We start from the raw sequence: 27,188 nt of genomic DNA on the forward strand, positions 1-27,188 counted from the left end.
TTACTAGCATAACCCTGGTTCTTATATATTATGATATTATTATATATATATTATATACACTCCAGACAATTCTATTTGCTGCTTCAAGCTTATGGTCAACGGAGACCAGAATAAGAACCATTTCACTAAATGAGCTAGCAGTTTGTCAGCCCCCCCAAACATAGGTTAGAGAAAGGAAATAGAGTTGAGGGAGATTTTCTTCGGCATGCACTGTGCTTCAATGCCACAGTGAACCGAAGAGCATTAAAACGCTTTATACATGATGCAATATCCATTATAACAAGTCAACAGTGCAGGGTGGAGCAGAAAGACTAACTTCTGCATAAATGGCATCGTCGTTTTGAGAATCAGCATTCCGAGCTCGCCGAATTAATTTCATAAACTGTGGTGCTCACTGGAAGATGGTGTTGGTGTCCAGGTCCACACAGCTGACGTCTGGCGGGGGGTCGTAGAGGTCAAAATAACGCGAGTCCAAACCCACAATGAAAGGACAGGGGGCGCTGAGCACGTCCGCCAGCGCCAAGGGACACAGGGGGATGTATGGACACGGCCAGTGGAAGGGGAAGATCATCTGAAGACCACCAGAGAGAGAGACACATAAGGGGTTTTACTATTATTATGCAATTTATCATTCCTGCGTCGTGACTCGAATGAAATAAAATACAATACAACAAAGAGCAAAAACACAACAAGAGAGCATCAACTACATAGTAATAACAAAACAAAAAAATCTTCATATGCCTTATGAATCTTGCTTTCATTCGCTGTATGGTACATGGTTCTATTATTATCGAATTAAACAATATCAAACGAACTTGTATGTTCGGGGGTTAGACGATTCTGGGAACATTACGCATGGATTGCTAATTTGCCAGCCATATGCTGCGTATCTACTCGCAGTTCCATTCCGATCTGAAAGGTAGGTAGGTGCCATTTCAAAGGCTTAGTTATTCATTTATGAATCAAATTACAGCTGTTTTTCATGCTTAGAACAGAATAGTACGGACATGTTGATTGGGTACGCCTTAAACACTCCTTACCGTGATTATAATTGCAATATGACATTGGCCACGCTTCCACCTCTTAAAACTGTAATATTATATGTAATATTATATGACCTATATAATTGAGCCCTCTATCTTGTTTCCATTTTCCGTCGCATTTGTTCATTTTCCCAATCCCCCGTCACTGCTGACCCCTACTGTTTGGAACTGTATAAGTCAAAGTCGTACGATTTGTCACACACGTTACCGCAGTGAAAGTTGTTCTCCGCATTTGACCCATCTCTTGGAGCGGTGAGCCACAGCCAAGGAGCGGTGAGCGGCGTGAGCCCACTAGGGAATAATTTTATTAGTTGATTTGACCCTCCCAATCCAACCCTTTGACGCTGAGTGCCAAGCAGGGAGTCATTGGGTCCCATTTTTACAGTCTTTGGTATGACCCGGCTGGGGATCGAACCCCAACCTCCCAGTTTCAGGGCGGACATACTCTAACCACAAGGCCACTGAACTGTATAGGCCTATTCATACTCCAGTTTTAGGTGATGAGATGGTCACCTCATCACCTAAAACTGGAGTATGAATAGTACTTATCCCTGCGCCACCCAGACGCCCCCTGAACACTCTGCTTGAGTTACTTACAGCCTGCGCCACCCAGAGCACTCTGCTTGAGTTACTTACAGCCTGCGCCACCCAGAACACTCTGCTTGAGTTACTTACAGCCTGCGCCACCCAGAACACTCTGCTTGAGTTACTTACAGCCTGCGCCACCCAGAACACTCTGCTTGAGTTACTTACAGCCTGCGCCACCCAGAACACTCTGCTTGAGTTACTTACAGCCTGCGCCACCCAGAACACTCTGCTTGAGTTACTTACAGCCTGCGCCACCCAGAACACTCTGCTTGAGTTACTTACAGCCTGCGCCACCCAGGCGCCCCCTGAATACTCTGCTGGAGTTACTTACCGACACCAGAGCCTCTGTGACACTGGTCAGCACGGCCGGCCGTAACGAATGGACCAGGATCTTATGTTCCGTTACGGCAAACACCAGTAAGGTGACAGCATTCTCTGGGCCGAGGTTCTGGAGCAACGTGGAGAACCGACCACCACTGCAACAAAGAACACACAAAAACAAAACTCCCATTCACATTGGTTGGTTGGTGTTATAGAATGTCGAGGAAGTGAAAATGTAACCCAGACTAAGACACGTGCATGTTTCACAAGTTACACTCAATTTCGAAAGCATTTGAAAATTATATGTTGGATCCTGGAAAGACAGTTTCTCAAATTCATTTAGGATACGTTTGGCCGCTTAAAATATATTGTCTCCATTATAGGTGTCTAGAGTGTCTAAAATATGTATAATATTTTATAATACTTTATATTAAAATGACAGAAACTGTATGTTTGTGTATGGGGAAATGGAGTCTTACCTCAGAGGTAAAGGAGAAGACACTGGCTGGCTCAACATTAAACTGTCGTGAGGGGATAGCTGATGGGAAAATTCAAAAGTTGAGAGGTTCAAATAAACCCTGGGCAAATCTAATTGTCCATGGCAATAAACTTGCAACTCTTTTGCTGAGAGCACCAATTATGCAGTCATTATAATCATTCCAACCAGCACCTTATGCAGAGAAATTACAGTGCCTTGAGGCTACACATACTTTATACTCTTTCTTTTCAACAGGCCCACATTGCATACAATGTGCTGCTTCGGTATAATTTTTATCTTAGTGCAAAATACAACAAACATACTGACAGCAACACAGAACAATAACCTAGAATGTTTAAAATTATTTACAAATTGTTTGTACGTATGAGCACAAAATAAATGGACATACAGAAGAATGTGTTTAAGAAAATCAAAGTGTTTTTTTTTACTCAGAATTAAATGCATAATTAGCCACCTAAACGTACCTGAACCAGTATGCGGGGCCTCTGTGAGGAAGGGAAGGGAACTTTGTGCATAAAATGAGAGATGTGTCTGAAAGTAAGCAGAATTAGGAGGATATGAAGCTCTGAGCGGCGGAATCATCTATCAATGTACAGTAGTGTGTTAGAAGAGGCAGTAAAGCGTGGTTAGTATGGAACAAAGTAAATGTCAGCAAGAGATGTCTAATGTGACTTTAATCAACCTGACACAGCTCTACAGTCTCCTCCAACGGATTAAGTATTTTGAAAAAAAGAAATCCTCCAGATTTATAGAGTATAAGTAGCTTGTCAGTTTTCATCATCTAGTCTAGTGTTAACATGACGTCACGGGTGCCAATCCGACTCACAGCCTACGTATATATGTTACAGTACATGCAATATGTTCTCTCTCCACCATCTCTTTCCTGCCATCCTTTCCTACTCTGTTTAATGGCGAAAAAACCAAAGCCTTTAAATAAAAAATAAAAGCCGGAGATGCTCACTTCTCAATGGGCAGGGCATGTGGGCCAGAGATGGAGTAGCGATAGAGGAATGTGAGGAACTTGCGGAAGGCGTCAAAGAAGGGCCAGTGAGAGAGCAGGCAGATGCACTTAATGGTGTGGACGGTGCGCATGTCGAATGCTGTGGCGCTGCTGGTGACAGCCGAAGCCGTGGCATTGTGCAAAGCCTGCTTCTGGGGCTCTGGAGCCAGCAGGCCCATCTGAGAGCGCTGCTTGTCAGAGAGGCACTCCTTGGGGTAGGGCTCGTAGAACTGAATGGCAGCACCGTACACCTGCAACAAAGGACAACACGGAAAGCTGAACACTCAGCCCATTTGAAACCGATTTAAATAAGCCAATGATGTGGAACAGACAAGACTCTGATTCACTGAAACAAGCCATGCATGAAGAAGTTGTTAAAGAGACAGAACCCACAGTCGGCACAGAATGAGAATGATACAAATGTTCTGTTCTTCTGTTTGACCTTGATCAGTCTTGAATGCTGCAGTCGCTGCACACAGTGCCAGCCAGCTACTCTGGGCAAACAAGTGGGGCTTTAGCTACAGTATCTGCCAGTAAGCAGTAGGACAGCCAGATCTCCTCTTCTTCCATATTAATCAAAATGTTTCCCAACTTGGGGGTGGCAACAATCTGGGGTGGGAGACTGGGGGCCCTGAGGCCTTTTCTGTTTTGAGGCAGTAAGATCTTTTCTATACTGTATGTTGCAGAATCCATTCACATTTTCATGACAATTTCTAAATGAGGCCTTGCTTTAATTTTATTGTATTATTTTGACATCTTATTTTTAAGAGGGAGTCATGTGCATTCTCAGCAGAGGGCCCCCAGGGGGGCCCTGTCTGACCAGGGGGGCCCCCAGGGGGGCCCTGTCTGACCAGGGGGGCCCCCAGGGACCAGGAACAGACAAACAGAGCTCACCTAACTGCTCACAGCAGCAAACTGTCCTCCTGCTTGCTACAGCAGACACAATAGACATTCAGCTACACATTCACACATACACACACATTACACATTCACACATTCAGCTACACTCACTCACAGTCTGAACACATACAGAACACTCAAACTGAAGATTCCTCTCACACGCAAGCATCAGCAGGTCTGACATCAGCTGGTCTTTTTTGATTTGTCTTGTGAAAACCCACACATTCACTGACTGCTGTCTAAACAGCAAAGGGGCTTTGGGTGATGTTTGCTTTTCATTTACAAAGATATTACACCACAACATCAGCACAGATATGTATCAACATGGTCTTATCTCGATGGCCCACTTTTCAAGCCCCGATCTCCAAGTACAGGAATGAGAGGTTGGAGGATCAGACAGGGAAGCCACAACTAACAGTTAAACACCTGAATAAATGTATTGAGGGATGAGTGCATAAAGTCTACGGAGGGTATAGTGGTATACTGTATAGTATTAGTAGGTCCATTAAAGGTATGATGTGTATTATTAACTTTACATAATTTAGGACTGCTCAAACTATTAGAAGGTAATGTACAGTAATTTCCATTCAATGCAAAACATAACAAGACAGACGATCACAGGCTCTGGGAAAGGTGGGGGTTTCATGGTGATTCAGGGATTCAGCAAACAGTTGGGCCTACAGTAGGAGCACCTATTTCCAGGGGTTGAGAATTTGAGATTGAACGTAGACCTGGCTGTCTGTGTGTGTACATAACATATCTGTCTATATACAGACAGCCCATTTTTCACCATAGCTATGTCTACAGTTTATCTATCTCTGTGTGTGCGTGTGCGTGCATGCGTGTTGCACAAATAGTGGCCACATACCACACAGGCTCTAATTAGGGTGACAATAATAATTCAGCCCCTCAAACCAGTTCCCCTAAATCAATGTATACGTTCGTCAAGCTCATGCACGCACACATGTATTGTATATGCACCATAGGGGCCGTATACAGGCAGCGACTGATTGACAAACATCAGCCCCAGTGCTGAATTCAGACATGCAGTACATTTGTTCATGTTTTCTGATTGGTTAGGTGAGCAGCGCATGAAAAGAACATGATAAACATCTATGCAACCACTGAAAACTAGGATTGTTATTTTAATTCTAAAACCGGGACAATTTCATAGTGAATGTTGAAAACCAGGACATATTAGTATTTTAGAGATATTTGTTGAGACTTGCTTGAAACCAGGACAGTCCCAGCCAAACTGGGACGTCTGTTCACCCTAACTCTAATGCCAGACAGCGAGAGTACACACATCTGATTCTGGGCCAGTCCGACCATTAGCTGCATGTCACTCTGCTGCTCTTTGTCTGCATGTCCTCTCTCTCACTCTAACTATCTGAATAAAGCATGGCAATGCCAAAAATAAATCTTAAGTAGTACAGTACCCTTTTCCACTGAATACTTATGTCTGAACTCTTCCAAAGTTAAAACAATAGTATTGTGAATTTGTGTGTGCACGTGCGTGCGTGCGTGCGTACGTGCGTGCGTATGTGCGTGCACAACGCACATGAATATGTATGCCATTGCCTGACCCAGTTTCCATCCTGGCATGCTACTTTGTTTTGTTTCTGTTCCATTCTAGCAGCCTGTTGTCAGCTGTTGAGCCGGCAGTTATACTGACTGTTAAGCTAGGCCCCATTTAGACTGCAGTCACATGCAGTCAAATCTGATTCAAATCTGATTTATTTCTCAAATCTGATCTTTTGGCCCGACCATTCACACATTCACACTGCATTTGCAAGTGATCAGATCGGATCTGTCACAGATCTGTGTGTTCAGACTAGCAGCCAAATCCAGCCTGAATCAGATCTGTGCTACATCCAAATTGGAATCCAATTTGTTTAAATAAGTCTAAACACAAACAAGTCACATGGAATCTGATTTAGATCAGGTTGTTGCATTCAGACTGAGACAGATGTCCTCAAATCAGATTTAAAACAGATTTGAACCCACCTCTGAATGTGACTCAAGTAACATTTGTAAAAATCGGATTCCATGTGACCTGTCTGCATTCAGACTATGGCCCCATTTACACTGGCAGCCAAATGCAGCCTGAATCAGATCTGAGCCACATCCAGATTGGAATCTGATTTGTTTAAATGAGTCATGTGACATGTTGGTCTAAATTAAATCAGATCAGATTTCAATCTCGATGTGGCACAGATCTGATTCAGGCTAGATTTGTCTGCCAAAGTGCCAATGTAAATGGGGCCTTATTTAAACAAATCAGATTTCAGTCTTGATGTTCAGGCTAGATTCAGGCTAGATTTGGCTGCCAGTGTAAATGGGACAGTGTTTGTCAAGTGAATGTTATGAGGCTTCTGCATCAGAGAGAGAGAGAGAGAGAGAGAGACAGACAGACAGACAGACAGACAGACAGAAATAGAGTTGTGTACAGTATAATATACAATAACTCCTCCACACTTTATGGAAATTAGTTGTTGCACTTTGTGACCACTCATTTCTAGTGCAGCACGATTTCACCATGCCAACCTGATTTCACTTAAATTCATGCTGCTGGCTTTTTCTTTATATAAGTTGTGTAGCAAACTGTATGCCCTACAGGCTACATCCCAGTGCTAGTGGGAATCTTCAATATCAGAGACTTCAGCATACTATAGCAACCTTTTTAATGCGACAAGCCAACAGATTTACATTATCCTTTTCACAATATCCATGTTTGATTATTGTTCGGCTTCACTTTGCTTTTCTGACAACACAGCTAGTAAAAGCATGTTTATCGTTAAATGTTGTAAGAAGTAGCTTCAATGCAGTTGGCTTAGCGTAACTACTTCTCGCTCATTGGTCTCCGTTCAGCTATTTTCAGCATAGAGTAATAGTTTAGTTAACTACATTTTCAGAGCAGCTTCCCCACAACACTGCAGGGTAGCCTACATTTATGCTGTTAATTATGACACAATCAGGAGGATATTCCACTGGGGCATATTATGCTTTGAACCTCTTCTCTTACATTTTCAGAAAGGTTTCTTACAATGAAAAGATGGATCATGGATCACTGGATTGTACGGGGATTTGTTTGTAGAATGCATTCATTCTTATTCATTGTTATGTCAGGATGTCACATCACATGTCACATTGGACTGTGACCATGCGGTGTATAATACATGGACTAATGCATGGACTAATGCATGGACTCTATGGACTAATAGAGCTTCAGAGAGAGAGACATGAAGGGAGAGAGATAAACAAACAGCAACGCGTGTGTCCCTGTATCTCACCTTCTCCCCAGAAGCTCCGGTCAGAACAAATGTGGAGAAGACAGGGAGAGAGTATTTGGTCTGGGCAGGCCAGCACTCGATAGTGGCCCCCATGGGCAGACAGAACAGAGGGACAGACTCTGGCAGTGGGAAGGACTCATAGTCCTCCTCTGGATATCTGCTGAACAAACCTAGAGAGAGGGGCGAAAACCAAGAGAGGATTATTTATTACCACTCTACAACTTCATTCCCTGAAGTTCACAGAGTGCAAACACTCCCCTGTGATTACTGCGTTAAGAGACCAATTCAATGTGTCAACTCTGTAATTATTAGCAGTTGCGGGAATAACGGTTAATAAAAAACACCTCTGTATAATGATTTGTTTTGCATTCCTCAGCCTTTAGTAACAGGAATAATAAAAACCCTGTCGAAAATATGTATTTATATAAAACAATTTATAGTGTTGTATGTTTTAATGTCAGAGTACCCATTCAGTCCCATATACAGTATGCAGAGACCAATTCAATGTGTCAACTCTGTAATTATTAGCAGTTGCTGGAATAACGGTTAATAAAAAACACCTCTGTATAATGATTTGTTTTGCATTCCTCAGCCTTTAGTAACAGGAATAATAAAAACCCTGTCAAATATGTATTTATATAAAACAATTTATAGTGTTGTATGTTTTAATGTCAGAGTACCCATTCAGTCCCATATACAGTATGCGCATGAACATATATGGGCATAGAGGTCAGATCCGTGGCTCTGGACAGCCGGAACTCAATTTATGTCTTTATATGGGCATATTGGGTTTGTTTATTATGGTTATGTCTGAGTCATAGTGACATGCCTATAAATGGGCATATTGGGGTTGTTTATGGTTATGTCTGAGTCATAGTGACATGCCTATAAATGGGCATATTGGGGTTGTTTATGGTTATGTCTGAGTCATAGTGACATGCCTATAAATCGGCATATTGGGGTTGTTTATGGTTATGTCTGAGTCATAGTGACATGCCTATAAATGGGCATATTGGGTTTGTCTATGGTTATGTCTGAGTCATAGTGACATGCCTATAAATGGGCATATCGGGTTTGTCTATGGTTATGTCTGAGTCATAGTGACCTGGCCGTAGGTGTGAGGGCTGAGCGCCGATCGGACCAATATGCCCATACATGGTGATCTCTGTATCATTCTGTCAGTCAGTCCTTATCCCTTTTATGAGCTTTTATGGAGATCGCTGATGTCATCAGTATATGCCCATATATGGGAATGTCCCCTTTTGTGCCCATATATGGAGCTGACTGATTTGTTTGAGAAAAGCTATATTGTGTACTATAAACTATATTGTGACACTAGGATCTAAGAATGTCAGAGGAAATGACTGCATCTGCATACAATACTTGTGCTGAAAACCTCAACAGATTGAAATAAAAATAAGACGATGACTTATGCAAGCTTAAACAGGCCTGGATATGCCAGCACACGACAAGCAGTCTCATGGGCCCTCAAAGGCCACGTTGCTATACAGAATCCCACACTGACACTGTTTTTGTTGTTTTATTTTGTTTATAGCCCTGCTATTGGTGTGGCTTGGAAAATGCCATGCGTCAATTCCATGTCAGTTCATGTGTGCACCACTTTGCTTTGTTCCCAGACAAGATATCTTAAAAAATGACCAGATGTATTGCTATGGATTATTTTCTATTTGCTTTTGCTTATTAGCCCCTTTTCTCCACAGTTTAGTCATCATTATGCCAATTAATTCCTCCCCACACACATGTCTGTGTGTTGCCACAGCTACTGTAGCCTACGGGCTCCCCTGCCAGTGAGGAGCCCCCACCGGGGGGACCCTCCTACTTCTCCCACCCAACAGTCCCTGCTGACAGGTGCAGCCCGTAGGAGTAGTAACTGCAGTGACAAATGCTGTATATCAGCCTCCCTGCCTAGCTTCCCTTCCCCGAACACAAGCCTCTTTGTCAGCCTTCCAAATCAGACCAACAACGACCACAGTACATTACAACGATTTGTTGAAACTCTGGTCAATACCTGTGATAATGGGGAACTAGGAGACAGGACAGCTTGTACTGTCCTACTTATTAAAGTATGTACACATTAATCACATGATGTGGCTGTTGCTCAGGAGGTAGAGTGGCCATTTGGGAAGATTCCCAGTTCAATTCCCAGCTCTTTCTGGAATTTCTATTCTCAGTGAGCAAGACACCAAACCCCTAACCTCTCCAGATGAGGATGGTACCGCATTGCTGCCTCCACCGTCGGTGTGTGAATACACATCTGTAAAGTGCTTTGGATAAAGGTGCTATAGAAATGCACACCATTTACATTTACTGTTCAAATCTATATCTAAAATGTACTGTAAAACTGTAGACCCTCAGTGCATGTTCAGGATTCATGCTGCACATATTTTACACTGACAGTGACAACCTGTACAAGCTCTTCTTTTCTACATACCATGCAGAGTTGTAGGGGGTAAATAATTGATAGTGCACTGCACTGTCTGTAGCGGCAGATACAAACACCTGCTGAGATTACGCATATTCATTTTAATTTCTTTAATGATATCCGCATTTATCTTCTGTTGCCAAATCTTTCCTCCCCCCCTGTTGCTTCATCCATTTCCTATCCTGGGTTGCTGACATTACATTACCACCATAGTTTTATTTATTTCTTATTATCAGAGGGAGAACATTGGAGGCCACTCACCTGCCTTGTAGGCTATCGTGTTGGTCTTAGCCACAGACTTCTTATAACACAGGTACACGGAGGATCCCCACTGAAAAAGACACAAAATGGTGTTAGAAAAGCCACATATTAATATTTTACATGTTGGGGAAAACTCTACGGTGCCATGGTTATAGAAGCTTGTTTAATAACTGTTCAGGGTGATGTTATCTTGGGGTCCACAATCTACTGTGTGGCACTGTAGCTTAATGAATGCTGAGTGTTCAGTGTGATGTTATCATAGGGCCAACACTGCTCTGCATGACACAGAAGTGGTAAGAAGCCCTTTGCCTTTAGAGGCTAAATTTATCTTTACAATAAATCATTCTGAAGTGTGCTCAGTAGAGCACAGCTAGCCCTCCACCAAGGTGTCAGTTTGTCTATTAGGTATTGCAGTGATTCTGACGGCACGCCATGTCCCCTTTTGGCCAATTATAACTTCATGATGCATAAGCCGACGCGTGAAGTACAAAACAGAGTGTGACAAGTTAATCACTTCTTCTTGGGCTCATGACAAACCTTTAAAGTGTTGTGGCGTTATGTTAATCTGCTCAGAAGTTATGTGCATTTCTATCATGAATGTTTTTGTCAGCATGAAAAAGGTTCATCCTTAACCCATTGATGCCTGAGGCCGAATCTGGGAACGCCTTCTAGGGCCTGACCTAAGGTTTCTGAAAACCTTCAAATTCTGATGATTTTCTTTTAAATAGTTATGTTGCTACATGTATAGCAATAGCTGATGAGACACAGAGAGCGCGCCGGCATCAAGGGTAGAACAACGTATACGTTGCACCAGGCGTCAATGGGTTAATTGGCCCAACCTTTCAACAAACTGCTTTGCAAATCCCGTCATACTATAACTTCTCAAGATAACGTCATAATAATAAATTACTATTATGACTAGTATGACTATTAGAATATTCAAAACCTGTACAATAAGTAACAGACAAAAACATGCCAAGCTTTCTAAATATGATTTTTTTGTGTAGGCTACTGTTTGTGCGTGCATGCGTGTATGCATGTGTGCGTGCGTGTGTTTAGGCCATTTCTGCTGTGTGCACCATTTGCAAGTCTCTGATGGTCTCTCTTTCAATCTCTCTCTCTCTCTCTACCCAGCTCCATTTCCTGGCTCACTCCCTCTAGGCTTACAATACTTTTTATACACACGTGCAGCCTGCCACACACATGCATGTAAAACATACACAGTCAGAGGTTTCCTCAACGGACTGGCCCGCTCAACCCAATGATAAAAACAGACCTGGCTGACACAGCAAGGACACTTTTAGTGCAGCCGCCAGCCAGCCAAGTCATATATATCTTGTGGTGTGTGTGTGTGTGTGTGTGTGTGTGTGTGTGTGTGTGTGTGTGTGTGTGTGTGTGTGTGTGTGTGTGTGTGTGTGTGTGTGTGTGTGTGTGTGTGTGTGTGTGTGTGTGTGTGTGTGTGTGTGTGTGTGTGTGTGTGTGTGTGTGTGTGTGTGCGCGTGTGCTTGTGCGTGTGCGGAGAGAGAGAGAGAGAGAGAGAGAGATGGAGTAGAGTACTATAGCTAGGAGTTAAGAGGAAAAACCAGATAGCCTACAGGGAGAGAGAGGGGAAAAGTTAAGTGACTCTCATTGAAAAGACAGATTTATTAGCTTTTGATTCCACAAAACACACACTTGGGGAGAAAATATCCAGGGGTATTCAAATGCTTTTTGGGGCAGCTTTCTTTTGTGGTTTGTGCATCCTACCCACGATCTACAATCTGTCCCTCGCTACTTAAAAACAACTCAGCTGGAGAGTCGTGCAGAAAGGGCAAGAGCTCTGACTGGCAGTATCATTACACCAGAGGCTGAGCCATCTAATAGAAGAGTTGCGATATTGAGGGGGCAGAAAACAGCCCGTTCACGTGGTTCATGTACTCGCGCGAGCCCATAGACTCCAATGCATTCTGTAAACCTCCTGGTTGTCCCCATGCTCAATAGAAATCTATGTAGAAGAGCCGCCATATTGGACTGGCCCCATGAAGTGAACGGAGTTTGCGTAACTCTGGCTTACTCTATGGCTCTGCATTACACCATGTACTCTCCCCTTTCCTTTCCTCTCTCTCAACCTTGCAGCCACCACTAATAGGTGTGCTATATACTGTATGTGTATGTATGGTATGTAATGTGACTGATTTGATTGCACGGCGGAAAGTCACTGTCACCAGCCCAGTACCACCGCATCATTTACATTTCTTATGGAAAAGTCTTGTCTGAGGGAAAGTATGACAATCCAATAAAAATAAGTTAGCATCCCACTTTTTAATGGACCAGTATGGTCACGCACGCACGCACACACACACACACACACACACACACACACACACACACACACCCACACACACACACACACACACACACGTTCTCAGCTTTCCTGCCATGTGTCTCAACAAAGGAAATGATACCAGTGCCTGTCTGTCGATTTAAGACATTCGGTTAAGACATTCGCTTTGGGAACCACACCCAAATGGCCCGGGATCAAATCCTGTGATGGCTTTCATCCTGTGTGTTTCTCCTACATCATGTAGTTCGTCCTGTCTGTCTGTCTGTCTGTTTCTCTGTCTCTGTCTCTGTGTCTGTCTGTCTGTCTGTCTGTCTGTCTGTCTGTCTCAATAAAGTATAGGGGTGCAGGAAGGAGGGTTGAGCCTATCAACCTCCATGCACTGTATCAACCAAACCTCAGAATAACGAGAGACGCTTCAGTGCTAATGATCTCCAGTCAAAGCTTCCGATAAAGCATGTGCGGAAACTGCCCAAAGCAAAGCATGTTAAGGTTGGTACAGTATGTCCTTTTCTTTTGTTCAAAACCAACCAAAATCCCAATTCATATCAACTAAAGAAATTCATAATTGTGTAATCATCACTGATAATAACCAAATAGTCATTATTAGAATTGGAAGATTTCTTGTGCACACACCCAGTAGGCCAAGTACCTTCCACATACATATGTTTAAAAAGAAATCACACCCGTATGAACTGAGTGGTGCAATCCCCCCCCCCCCCCCCACCCCTCTCTCTCTCTCTCTCTCTCTCTCTCTCTCTCTCATTAGCAGGCAGCAGGCACATCACTCTCTGTTTCTGGCGCCCCCTACTGGTACTAATAAGTCACATACTCGTGCTCATGACGGACACATACATGATACATAGATAGATACGCACGGACATTGCTGGTTGTAGGTTAATTTATATGAAGTCTGAGATCCACGAGCCATGTTGTAGTGAACCCCTAGTGTTGTTGAAACAGGGTTTTTATGGATAATTACCTATTTTGTGTAACAAAGTGGTCAAATCTAAAAATTGCACTAGTAGACAGAGGGTCAAACCTCACCATGCTGCTGTTGAGGTTCTTCTCCACCTTGCAGAAGGTGTGCGGCGGCGTCTCTCCCTTGCCAGGGATGATGATGCAGATGTCCGTGACGGCCAGGGCGGCGTACGTCTGGCCCTCGGGGGCCCGGCGGTAGGTGATGTAGATCCGCTGGGACGACGTACTGCTGATGTTGGCAGGACGACCGCAGGGTGTCGTCTGGATGAGGTGACAGCCCACCTTCAGCCGCTCCTTCCACTCATACAACACCCTGTAGAGGAGGATACATTGGTGTATATGCTGCTAAGCATTCATTCGCGTAGTTGTCGTTGACAATTGAGGGGTGGAATCCACTTGAGGCAGCGGTGGCCGAACGGTTTGCGGAGCTGTCTTGATATCGGAAGGTCGCTAGTTCGTATCCCCGGACCGGCACGTTAAAATTACCACCACTGAAGTGCCCTTGGAAAAGGCATTGAACCCCTACCATGAAATGTTCTATGAGCAGGGCCTGGCTGTAAACAAGTTATTGAGCTTAGTCCAGTTACCCTGGGTAAACATAGTACCTTTCCTTTCCTTTCCTTTCCTTGATTGTCCACCTCTGGTAAGGCATGCAAACAGAAGCGGTTCATCTGTCAAACCATTTGGTGGGTGGGGAAACGGCCGTCAGTCAGTCACATAATTACTTTATGTCTTCAGAATTAGAAGTACTTTATTGCCAGGCAATATGCAAGGAACTTTTATTGAAATGTGTTGCAGTGAAACTAACTGTTACATTTTACAATTCAGGCATTTAGCAGACGCTCTTAATCCAGAGCGACTTCCATTTAGCAAGAACATAAGCATGGCAATACATCACATACATAAAAAGTAGTTATCATGAACTAGGGGAGACTAGGTTGGTGGAGGGTGTGTAGAGCCCAGGATCACATTAGATGATTGACACAGGGGTGAAAAATGGGTTACAAAATCGTGGGATAAAAAAAAATATATATATATATAAAAAAAAAAAACATGCGTAAGCTAAGAACGTAACAGTGGAATATCTATATAATGAAACTAAACTATACATATAAACTATACATTATATACTATACTATACTATATACATATACTATAAACTTATAAAGTGCTATGACTACATAAAATGCAATTCTATAGTGCTGTCTACATGCTGCTATAAGTCTGTATAGCACTAGAATTGCATTTTATGTAGTCATAGCACTTTATAGTACACATGTATATTGTATAATATATAACAAAATACACACATAAATGGATGCACCTGGGACGTATCCTCAGTGATGTATCCCAAGGTCATCAGGGTTTCGGGTCTCGCAACATCATACCCCTCACTCAGGTGACCCAGCCGGGAGTGTTCAAGTCCCAACTTACGTCCCAGTAGCTACCCTCGATAAGTCCCATTAGGGAAAAACCAGGGCCACACAATCCGTTCCTCCTGAACTACTCTGCCGGGACTGGGAGGTACCATTCTGGCACATGGAAGGACTAGGCTCTGTGGGTTGACACCTGTCCGGGCCCCTCCTACGTCTCACCAGGTCCACTCCTGCTCTCACCAGGTCAGGCCCTGTGCATTACACCAGACTCCCAGCACCAGGCACTTTATTCAGGAATGGTGGATTCTCGAGCCGCAACGGTTCCGCAGGCTCCACCTTGCCCTTTATAGTGCACTTTATAGTACACATGTATATTGTATAATATATAATATAGTATAGTATGTATAGTTGACATGGGTGAATGCAAGCATCAGAGTTTTGTATTCTGTGCGGGCAGCGACCGGGAGCCAACAACTTGAATTTGTGATTCACTAACACTGGCAAAGTACGTAGACAAATACAGTAGAACTCCAAGTGACACTCCGGCACAACACTTTTGGACATTATGGACAGTATGCATACATACTGTAGTAGTCCCAGCACATACTTTTTGCCAACTTTAGCAATCTAAGTGGATGTATAACATGTGATGGAAACGGGCTGAGACTCACATATGCCATCACCAATTCAACAAAAACAACCTTTAAGGACTGAAAGCATTGTACTGTAGGCTGCTGGACAGGCCTGTCACCTCTGACTGACACAAGCAGGTGGTGACAACACAAAACGGTGCTAACACCATGCAGATCGACTGCAGACTAAATGCTTATCAAGCGCTTACACAGACAGAGGCTGTGTTCAGAGGGCCTCAGCAAACCGTATGTGCTGATAGTCCAAAGAGGCAGCACTTGCTGCTGATATGGCTAGTTCACAGGTTTTGGGGGGGTCGTGGCCCCCAGAGGGGACGCCAGTGGAAATCAAGGGAGCCAATGGACCGTTCCCTATAAGCCCCATCCCCCAATAGCGATGGTCCAATGCTAATTTAGCAACTGTTGCTTTTTGCCACACTCTGACACGCTCAATTAACAGTTTGACTGTTTTTTACGTTTAACACGCATTTTAATCAACCCCCTTTCACTGCCGAGATTGTTGTATTACCTTTAGAGCATACGCTGATTATTTGGGCTTTTAATCCGCGAAAATCCAGCGAAAAAAGGTCCCGTGGTTTGTTATGATCCGAGTGTCGCATCCACCACCCGGATGCTCCCGGAATACGCACACAAGACTCGTCTCAATGAGGCGTTGCACCCAATGCATTTCCATTGGCCTCAATTTCCCAGAAGCCCTAGCAGCCCACAGCATGTGACGATTTCCGGTTTCGTCATCACAGCGAAGCCATCCAGGCTCATACTCCGCGACGAAGACGGATTTTCTTTTGATTCATTACATTACGGCGGATTAAACACATAAAACAAAAGGCGGGTATGTCCGATACGGCAGCGACATTAACCTGGAGTAATCCATTCGCGGCACGGAAACTGTTAATAAAATGACCGCCAGGATTAATTAATCTATTACGTTTTCTGCTTGCAAACCTTATTTTGAAGAGCCAAATATCTGTAACCGGATGTTACTATGACATAATGCTGTGTGTGCATGGTGGTGTATAAATATTGTGAATATTTAGTTTTACTTTTTATAACTTTGATTTCACACTAGAAGTCAATGCCAGATTGGGCTGAAGGTTTGCCCAAATATGGAGATAACTCATCCATGTTTCTGTGGACGGTATAGACAACCTTTTGTTTCCAGCTCCAGAACACAATAAACCACAAGGTGGTTCTTTTTACTGACAGTAAGGAGTTTCCCGGGAGGATGTAATGTGTGTGGAGGAACATGCTGAACATGTAAGGGTCACCTATACCTTACCAGGTTCCCACCCATGAACAGTGGAATTGGAATTGTATTCCTTGAAGCTCATGGCCAAGCCAGAGGCACTGTGGAGCAATCAAACCCGAGGAACTATACCACACACACACACACTGTGTGATACTTCACTTTACTGAAATACTTATTGCCTTAAAAACGTTAAAGGAACTCACCCTAGGTCGGTGAGCGGCGGCTTGTCGCGGCCCCGTCTGTAGCACACAAAGATCTGAGGCGCCATGAGGCCTCCGTTGTTGAGGTCGGCCGACAGGCCGCCGGGCGTGCTCTCGATGCAGGTGAAGCCTGGCGGCACCTCCTCGCCCAGCGAGCGGATCACCACCGCCACGTCTGTGATGGGCGCCTTAGGCCGCGCCGTCTTGTGGCACGCGTCGTCGAAGCGGACCGCCTGGTCCAGCGGTGTGGACGCATCCGTCAGTCCAGCCACCACAAAGTAGTCGGCTACGCGAGGGCCTTTGTCCTCCATCATCTCCCATCCCCGCTGGCGTCCTGCATGGCAAAGGTGGGAAAGAAGAAGGAGGTTGAAGGAAGGGAAGATGAGAAGGAAAACGATAGAAACAACGGGCGGTGTGTAAATATTATTTTGTGGTTAGAGGATGGGGACATTCCATAATATCATAAAGTCATAAAGCTGAAATGAAGCTAGTGGAATGTGAATGGAATGTGCCTGTGTGTGTGCAGAGGAGAAGAGCTACATATGGCTGCCAGACATGTTTTCATAACACAAAAGAGCACGCGTTAACATTACGGACTAATTGCAACGCAGAGGGGCCTAGGCTTTTCTTTTGAAAAGGGCAGTATAGACCAAATCAGAATGTTCGTAAACAAAAAAACTATATTTCCGGTAGACTGTCTATGGATATTTTACACAATATAAAATAAAGTACCCAAAACATTAGCTATGTTTAGTTTGTCAACCTGTTGATATTCAGAACAAAAAGTATTCTAATAATCATAACTATACTATATCATGTTCTTCCAGATAAATTAATAAATAATACTGTTCTAATGTGACGCTGCCGGCATTATCTACACAGAAATAAATAATAGGTTGTGGTGATAACATGATGATTCGGTCTATTCTCCTCACACCTCATGTAAATAATGTCCCGGTGTGCCCATATAAACATAAACACCTCTTGATTAGAAGGCTTCATGGCATTTTTCATCTTAACCAAAGGGGAGGGGGAGAACCCAAACTGTTACGGCGGGGTTCCACCGGGTGAGTTGCGTCTCCGTCGCGTGCGTCAAAAAACGAACCGGGGAAATTTTAATGCAGTCATGCAACGCAACGCAACGCGAGCAGTGGAGCCACCCTTCATTGATTAAAAAGGGAACATTCCCTGACGGTGACGGAGACGCGACGCTGACGCGCCCGGTGGAGCCCTGGTGTTACTTAGCAAAAAAAGGACACAACTAACAGAATACAGAAGAAATACCACAGAAACCACAGAAAATTGTGTACTTGAGATATCTTGTGTCTCTCTTAATTTTTTTTTTTTTTTTTTTTTTATTATTATTTTTTTCCATTTCATTACAGTCCAGTATTATCTTCATTATTGTACAGTGTTGCTGTTAGCACAGTCTTGCGGAACATGCCACACCAACATTTAGCTGATGAGTATCTATGTGACTGTATGAGTAAGTGACAAATTCTTACTCTTGATGTAGGAAATAATTATTTGACACCGGAATTATCACAGATCAAAGGTAGCTTTGAGCCTTCGAGTGAAACTTGGAACATCATGGACGTCACAATTGTGTAGCCAAAACAAACCATGAAAAGCCGGCAAGCTCAGTTCACAACCAATTCATAATCTTCTTTTTGTTTTGTTAATAATGCAAAATTTAGCGTAGCTCACAAGAAATCATGTGGGAAAGCAGTTACATACTATAGACATGGACAATTCAGTCCAGAGATATATTTTCTGAGAATTCTTATCACACTATTATCGACACCACGTCCATGTTGCAGCTAAAAGTCCTATATAATAATAATACTGAGTATTTATTGCTGTCAAGTTCACACATGGTTCAATTGTGAAAGGAAGTGACAACAAACATTCACTCCTTCACAGCTGCAAAACATATTTTTATTTTGTATATGTTTTTCTAAAAAGGACAATCTATAATCCTCCCCATTGGACTTCTACAATGAGACGAGTGCAAAGCAGAGGGAGATAGAATAGGGGAAGGTCAAGAGAGAAAGAGGGCACAAGTTTGGATTAAATGCAGTTTGTACTATGAAACACTGTGAGGCTGTGCAGTCACGTGGCACAGGGAAATAGATAAAAAAATGTTTGCCAAATGGTTGAGACAGTGGTCTTTACAAATCCATTGAGCATTGGGCTGAGGGACAAAAAGCAATGTAATGAAGCCAAGAGATACCAAAGTCTGTCACCTCACATCTGACACGATGTAGTCACGATGTAACACTCAACAAGGACAGGTTAAAATAATACTAATAGTGATTCTGAAGTACAGTACAATTGATCATATTCATTTCATACAGCTCAATTTTGCTCTTACTGTATATCATATGATACTGTAGTATATGGCCAACGGTTATTTTTGTTACAGCTATTCCAAGAAACTGTAAGTAACGTCACTTTTGCCTTGGCTTGTACACACAACTCTGCTCTCACCTTTACTCAGGATACCTTCAGTCATTGTAAATGCAATTATAACCTCCAAAAACTATCTCGTTCATTGTTATATAGTACTTTTGGTCGTCAAAGCTCAGAAAACGACAGCTCCACAAAGTGTGAACCCAATACCCCATTCATTCACTGGCTCAGGGGGTAGAGCAGTGGGGATCAGGATTTTGTGTTTAGACAGTAAGTAAGTAAGGAACAAAACTAAACAGCACAATATTTTGTTAATAAAGTTGTCTTTGTCGAAGACCGTGTCTGAACTTGTGACGCATGTGTGAGGACTGGACCACTGCGCAGGCACACATGCGCGTTCAGCCACGCATGCGCACACACACACACACACACACACAGACACACACACACAGTCACACACAGTCACACACACACACACACACACACACACACACACACACAGTCACACACACACACACACACACACACACACACACACACACACACACTCACACTCACACTCACACTCACACTCACACTCACACTCACACACACACACACACACACTATACATGCCTTGGCCGGCTTTAGTTATGATAGAAATAATGTACTGTATACATATGTGAATTATGTTCATTGTTCAAGTGGCATTTTCTATTACAGCATCTGGGTGTGGTAGCACCAGTCTTATTTCAACATACACCATTCTTCCACAGCGGCCGACTCAGGTTCATCGCTCAACTCCTTGACAACAGAGCCCCGGGGAGGAGGGCGAGAGTGTCCTGTCCCCGTGGGTTTCAAGTGCAACTCCACTACTGCCCTTCTAGCCTGCCCTCTTCAGTCTCACAATCTAGCAGAAAAGGAGAACTGGGGTAACCACTTCCCAAGTTCCACAGGGAACGGAATAGAGAAAAGAGTATAACAGTGCCTGCAAAGACATGTAGTGCAAACTGGATGTGATCCAGAGTGGGTCACAATTCAACCCCATCCCAGAGGTTTCATGAGGGTTGGCTAGATTTGCACACACGGGAGTTAGAGCGGTAACAAGACAACTCACCCCGTTTCTGTTTTCCTCCCAGAATTTTCCCCAGTGAGGGGTGGGAGAGGCTGGACAGCAGACGGCTGGATTTTGAATTTCTCTAACTATAAACTTTCATGACAGCAGACAGCCTAAGTACAAATATATTTCATGAAAAGCTACTACAGTGAAGTCTGTTCACAGAAGTTGTAGGATATGTGGGGATTATCTGACGAGGTACCATTTGAGTGGGCAAAACCTTACATATACTAAATAATACTAAATTGTTTATAGGGTCAATATAAGTAAAATAATATAGCCTTTCCACAGGAGTATCTTTTTATATTTTTCCAAAAATAATACAAACAATTTATAACAATTTACAATTTAGGCATTTAGCAGACGCTCTTAATCCAGAGCGATTTACAATAATCAAGAACAAAAGCCAACAAAAGCCAACAAACAGCCAATAGCATATTACAAAGTTATCGCCCTCACTGGTGAAAATTCCGGGAGGAAAAACGGGCACGCACCGGGGTGAGTTGTCCAGTATTCGAGCACAGTGGGTCGGGGGGAATGTGTGGTGGGTCGCAGGTCAGTTTATTTTGTTTCTTACAATTAGTTTGTAAATATTTCAAAAGATTTTTTATAATGGTAATAAGTTTGGGAACCACTAAGTTAGGGAATGTCACACTCGAGACTGGAGGCATGCTGAGTGACTCTCAGGGCTGGGGCGGACACCACCAGGTCGGCTAACATTTGAAACCTTGTACTTTTATTAACCCCCACCCCACCGGCCCACCCCACACTCTAGAGAAAGACCGTTTATTACAACCAGGTTTTCTAAACTGGGAGTCTGTTTATTTTATTTCTAAATATTTTCAGCTGTGGCCAGCAAGACATGGCCCGTGATTCCAGGCATATGGTGTCAGAGGGTGTGGGGAGGAGTGGTTTAATTAGCGGGTGTATTAGCTCGCTTAAATGTATTGGCCGAAGGCTACATGAAAAGTCTGCCAACTATAAGCCCAAACTAAGTTTGTGGGATGCTATACTAGTTAAGTGCCAAGTTGCGCCAACTAAGAGCTACAAGACCTACATTATGCACTTTATGTGTGGGATTTTGACCAATCACAGCACTATTCGTTAACATGTTTGAACTGTTCCACTCACTGTATTCAAGAGTTGTAGTTGTTAGTTTAACACTATGGAAAGAACTCATTAAACTTTGCAGTAGCACACAATGATGTCTATTAATTATAATAGGATATTTATTGTCAGACTCAGCAAGAATTTAGTGATGCTGAAGCCGGCTTAAAATTGTCACATCAATTTTCAAATGGAAGCCAGCGACATGAAGATGCTTCAACCTTTTTCAGCAGTACCAATGACGCAGTGAAGTGAATCAATTCTTGGAGGCTATGATGGATGATACTCAACAAGGACAGATTAAAATAATACTAATACTGTCTAGTATTGCGGGGAAAACTAATTATTGCGGTCAGCCAGTTCCATGTTCTTTTTAACCCAATCCTTGATATTTTCCTTTCACAAGGCCATTAATGTTTTTTACCCATGACTAGAAGACATGCTGATTCCCACCATTCATTAAGGTGAATGCAGGCCTAACTACATTCTAGCCATATGCATCTCTTTCAAAAGCTTTTAAGTAAGCAAGACTTGGTATTCTTTGCAACAGTTTTATCCTAGCAAGGTCAAGGAGTGCAGCTTCTACTATACTGTACCTATATGTGAGGGATGGGAGCTTGAGTTTATTGTCTCTACAACTATTGACAGATGCTGGGAAAACGCTGGTTCACTGTGTTCTGGACTCAGATTACAAATGTCTCTCACCTCATCATTTTCCAACAGTGACAAGCCAAAGGGGAAGAGTTGTGCTTGACAGTGTCTGGTCCAGTGGTGGAATGTAACTAGTACATTTACTCAATTAGGTATTATTTTTTTACATTACTTAAGTATTTACAATTTTCAATACTTTTACTTCTACTCCACTACATCTGAGAGGCAAACATTTTACCTTTTACTCAACTACAATTATTATTTGAAAACTTTAGTTATTAGTCACTTTGAAGTAACGAATAACTAAAATGTAAATTAACCAGCCCTTTATTTACTTCTACACTAAGGATTTTATATATTTGGAAACTTGTGAAACGGGACATTCTGCATAATGAGTACTTTCTTAAGATGTCCAGGCCTCATACAACATACAGTAGATCATTTAACTCGCCTTTTGGCTACTGTGAGTGTATACTGCTTGATTGGTCAAACCTTGTGCAGTTGGGAAATAACTAAGTAATTCAACACAGAAAAGTGACAAAAACAACTCCAAAACACTATACGGCCTCCTAAATTTAAGAGCCACAGGGACCCTCAATGGGAACACTCGTATTACTTTAAAAGAAGCACAGGATTTTATAAGTAGTATAAGTAACCCTGTTATTAGCAAGATTTTATTAGTACTTCCTGAGTCTTTCTTGGGTTTGGATAGAGCACAGAAGTCTGACGTCAATATCACTAGAGGGCGATAGTCATCCCGGCCGTTTCACTCATATGGATATGAAGAATCAACTGACTGAGAGAAAACGCTATTGTTACTGCTACTGAATTAGTTACATTTTCGCTAGAAAATATGTATCATATATGACTGACTGACTGTCGCAAACGATACAGAGACACCTCCCTGACAATAACGCTGTGACAGCTTGTTTATTTTTGGACCACAATGCTTACAGTATATGAAACGTTTTTAAGATGTTATTCTCCATAGAGAAATTACTTCCGTGAACCAGGGGAATCGAGGGGATGAGCGAGTGACGTCAGGACTTCGGCGCTCTATTGCCAGCAAAATGTGTGCATGCCTCTTTTGCCCCTGGTAGATCAAACAGCAATATTGATAATGGCTTCAAAGTAAATACAGGTGTCAAACACAATAACAAACCACTAACAGGATCTTCCCACCAGTTTTGCCAGTATCAAGGTGACTGAACAGTTACAGTTATAGCATACTAAGTTTGATACTGGTGTTAACCCTACTAGTTCAGAGTGGTTTAACCTTAATCTGTATGATGCTGCATGCAAGGGTTACTCATCATTTGTGCTCATATAGCTTAACAAGATTTCATTAGGGGAACAGTAGTTAAACACATTCCTCCTGCATGCCCCCTCTGCCTCTCATGGACACCACTGTGTGTGTGTGTGTGTGTGTGTGTGTGTGTGTGTGTGTGTGTGTGTGTGTGTGTGTGTGTGTGTGTGTGTGTGTGTGTGTGTGTGTGTGTGCGCACGCGCGGGCGTGTGTGTGTGCGTGCGTGCGTGCGTGTGCATGTACAGTACTATGTGCAATATGTGGTTTTAGCAATTAGCCTACACTCTTGTCTTATAACCTTCAAAGCCAACCCAAGCTTATAAATTGCTCTTCATTAAAATAAACTACTAAAAGCAAGACCTTGAAAAAAGAAAAAAAAAACTTAAATACAAATTGCATTCACATAATGAAGCATAAAGAACAATCTATAGTGTACAGGTGCGCCTATCAGCTACCTAAATGACTATTAAGATATTAAATGTAAATGGGAGCTATTTTGCATTTCTGAGAGATACGGCATTTTTATAACGTCTAGACAGACCCACTGTACAAGCTAATACAAATGAATTTTGTAGCCTATTGCACCTATTGGATTCAAAACTGAGGCAAAGCACACAGAAAGATCCTAAGTGTAAATTTAACTTTGAAAGAGTAAACGGTAAACACACAGAGCCGCAAAGTCCACTGTGTCTCCCATTTTAGAGCACAGCACAACATGAAAGACTAAAGAATCCAACGCATCCAAGCCATGCTCTCAGCCTACTAAAAATATAATTCCATCCAAACACCAACAGCACCATGCCACACATTACATAAAGAGTATATATAGCACAACATCCAGGGCTCCCGCTTCCCACTCGCCACCCCACTCTGTCTGTGTTCAGCTCTCTGCCTTATCTGGGGTACAGTACATATACAGTCTACAGAGGAAATCAGCAGCACTGCTCAGCTAACAATTTTGAAAGTGGAAACACTGAAGACAAAATGAAAAATGCATACCCATCACTCAAACAGAACTTTGAACTTGTAACTTGATGTCTGGGGAAGGTGAAAGGCTATTTTTGGCATCACTGTATAGAACAAAGTGAAGATATTAAAAGCATTTTCACGCTGTTGCTTTATTTGATAATACGCTGAAGGCAGACAGGAAAGGCCACTGATAGGGAATTGTTTCTTTTGGAACTCAAAAGCTTTATATTCATGTGAATGCTTTTGCTGGGCAATTAAGACTTAAGAATGCAAGCTCCATAAGAATCGTAAGCCGAGTAATCTTCCACACAACTGATCACAACTGATATCCTTTGCTGAGTATTACTCAGAAAGCATATCCCACATGATGTCAGATTTACAGCAGCATGCATCTTCAAAGCACAGATCATAACTAGATACCCTACTGAGAGCTGCACAACACGACACCCAAGCTGAAATCATGATTCATTCTGAATCTGCCACAGAATAGAATATAAAATCACATTACTGTAATGGGACTAATCCAAGTAACTTAATTGCTAGCAGGTTCCCTTTACCAGACCAACCCTTTTAAGAAAGTGTTTCTTGAACTTGGGGTGAACACACAGAATCAAGTCACACAGCTGATTTATCAGGCTATAAACTGCTGTAGCCACACGCCTCTTCAAAAAGATCACTCGAGCCCTCCGCCAGGGTCCTGCGGCACTATATATATTTATGCCTTTCTGAATTATTTATGATGCAAGATTTGTTAAGAAAAAGCAGAACAAATGCCTTAAAATGAGGCTGTGCATCGTCTGCTTAACCCTCTGGTCTTTGTAACACTTCTTCAGGCTACGTGCTTACAGAGCATGTGACATGCAGAATTCACTGACAATAGTGTGCACCTGCCTCTATATGGACCCAAATGCAATGTTTGTGTGTACTGTGTAATCCAAAGTTCATGCAGGTGAACCTTGGACATTTCACTCAAACAGTAGTTCCAAATATTTTCAGGCCATGAACCCCCCAAAGAAATTTGAACTGGGGACCCCCCACCCTGATATTAAAGCACTTGGAATATTATAGGAGTTGAGGCATTACATTTAGTTTTACTCGGTTCCACAATGTGAGTTGCCCCCCCCCCTCCACCAAGAACCACTGATTTATTCTAACCAAAAAAAGACCAAAGAAAAGAGAGAGAAAAAAAAGACAAAAAAGAAACACCATAGGTACATTCTTCCATATGGGTTGGGAGTGTCCAAGTGTTCTCACATTTTGGAATATGGTTGCTGCTAATCTTTCGATTATTTTACAAATTAACATTACACCCTCTCCATCTTTATTCATATTAAATGATGTATCCCAGTTGCCATTAAATGATAACCGTATCCGTGTCTTCTTTGCTGGCGTAACGGCCGCAAAGAAGATGGTTGCTATGCGCTGGAAACCTCCTCATACATTGACATCTCGCCAATGGGCTTTGACCTTTCTAGATATCATCTATCTGGAGATGTCCACGGCAAGATTACACGGAGCGAAAGAGGAAAACATTAATATTTGGTCTAGTATTGCAGATTTGGTCAAGGACATGATTGGTCAAGGACATGATTTAGTCTTTATTTTCCTATTGCACAGTGGTAGGAATCTTGGCACAGGTGTGCATTTTGTGGCATCTTTGGTCCCGGGGGGAGGGGTGGGTGGGTTTGTTTTTGTGTTCCTTTTCTTTTGCTGTTGTACGTGTATTACTTGTTTTGTTTTCTTTATTCATTCATGGTATTAACATTGATTGTGCTATTTTGTCTTAAAGAAAAAACATTTGATAAAAAAAAAGAAAAAAAAGAAACTAACTAACAGGGGTGTCATCCAAGACACCCTGGTTTGTACAGTATGTCACTATTTCAGGGAGGAGTTCAATGCAGTTTCCAAGCTCCACAAGCCTTCACTACTCAATTCAATTCAATTCAATTCAAAGGGCTTTATTGGCACTACTCTCTGTGTGTGTGTGTGTGTGTGTGTGTGGGGGGGGGGGTGGGGTTATAGAGACAGCATGACATGGCAACGTTTACCAGCTGTCTACAGTTTCAGGAAGAACCAGGACCAATGAAAGCCCTTAATAAGGTGACCTCTCGGGCACTCTGACAGCACTGTTGGTGTCCTTGGCTCCAGCTGGACTGACATCCAGCAGAGACACGACCACAGGGTGGTTTGCAGGAATGCACAAGAACACAAACACAAGCCGGTAGGAAGCTTTCACGGGGGTTAAGCATCTGCTTCTACTTAGTTATTTCAGCTCAGGCGCAAGTTCCCTTCTCCATCATCACTGTCGGGTCATGTTTGTGTGGTGGGAGAAGATGATGACCCAGCAGGATATTAGCAGTTTATTTTTCCATGTCAGAACGTGATCCGCACACCTCTGGTTCCTTGATGCGAGCTAGAGGCGATGTGACGATGCTGAATGTTGAGAGGAACCCACCCAGATCCCCTCTGACCCACAAGGGTGTCTGTGACACGCCTGACTGAGTTGTAATGCCAACTCCCTGG

At 42.8% G+C, this 27,188-nt stretch overlaps 1 protein-coding gene across 4 annotated transcripts in view; it reads right to left on the reverse strand.

The window, feature by feature from the left end:
- LOC310855087 (C-myc promoter-binding protein-like) overlaps window positions 1-27,188 on the reverse strand; it is a 73,403-nt gene that overhangs the window by 38,655 nt on the left and 7,560 nt on the right. For all 4 annotated transcript variants that reach the window (XM_083759965.1, XM_083759963.1, XM_083759964.1 and 1 more), the window contains exons 2-10: window positions 17,128-17,458; window positions 13,716-13,962; window positions 10,349-10,418; window positions 7,645-7,814; window positions 3,413-3,702; window positions 2,916-2,982; window positions 2,432-2,490; window positions 1,963-2,107; window positions 396-571 (exon numbers count right to left, since the gene is read on the reverse strand). In XM_083759965.1, the coding sequence (XP_083616091.1) occupies window positions 396-571; window positions 1,963-2,107; window positions 2,432-2,490; window positions 2,916-2,982; window positions 3,413-3,702; window positions 7,645-7,814; window positions 10,349-10,418; window positions 13,716-13,962; window positions 17,128-17,438 (1,535 nt within the window). In that variant the 5' untranslated portion in view covers window positions 17,439-17,458. The remainder of the gene's footprint in view (window positions 1-395; window positions 572-1,962; window positions 2,108-2,431; window positions 2,491-2,915; window positions 2,983-3,412; window positions 3,703-7,644; window positions 7,815-10,348; window positions 10,419-13,715; window positions 13,963-17,127; window positions 17,459-27,188) is intronic.

This window comes from Protomyctophum parallelum (genome assembly GCF_964188405.1).
Source record: "Protomyctophum parallelum genome assembly, chromosome: 2".
NCBI lineage: Eukaryota > Metazoa > Chordata > Actinopteri > Myctophiformes > Myctophidae > Protomyctophum > Protomyctophum parallelum.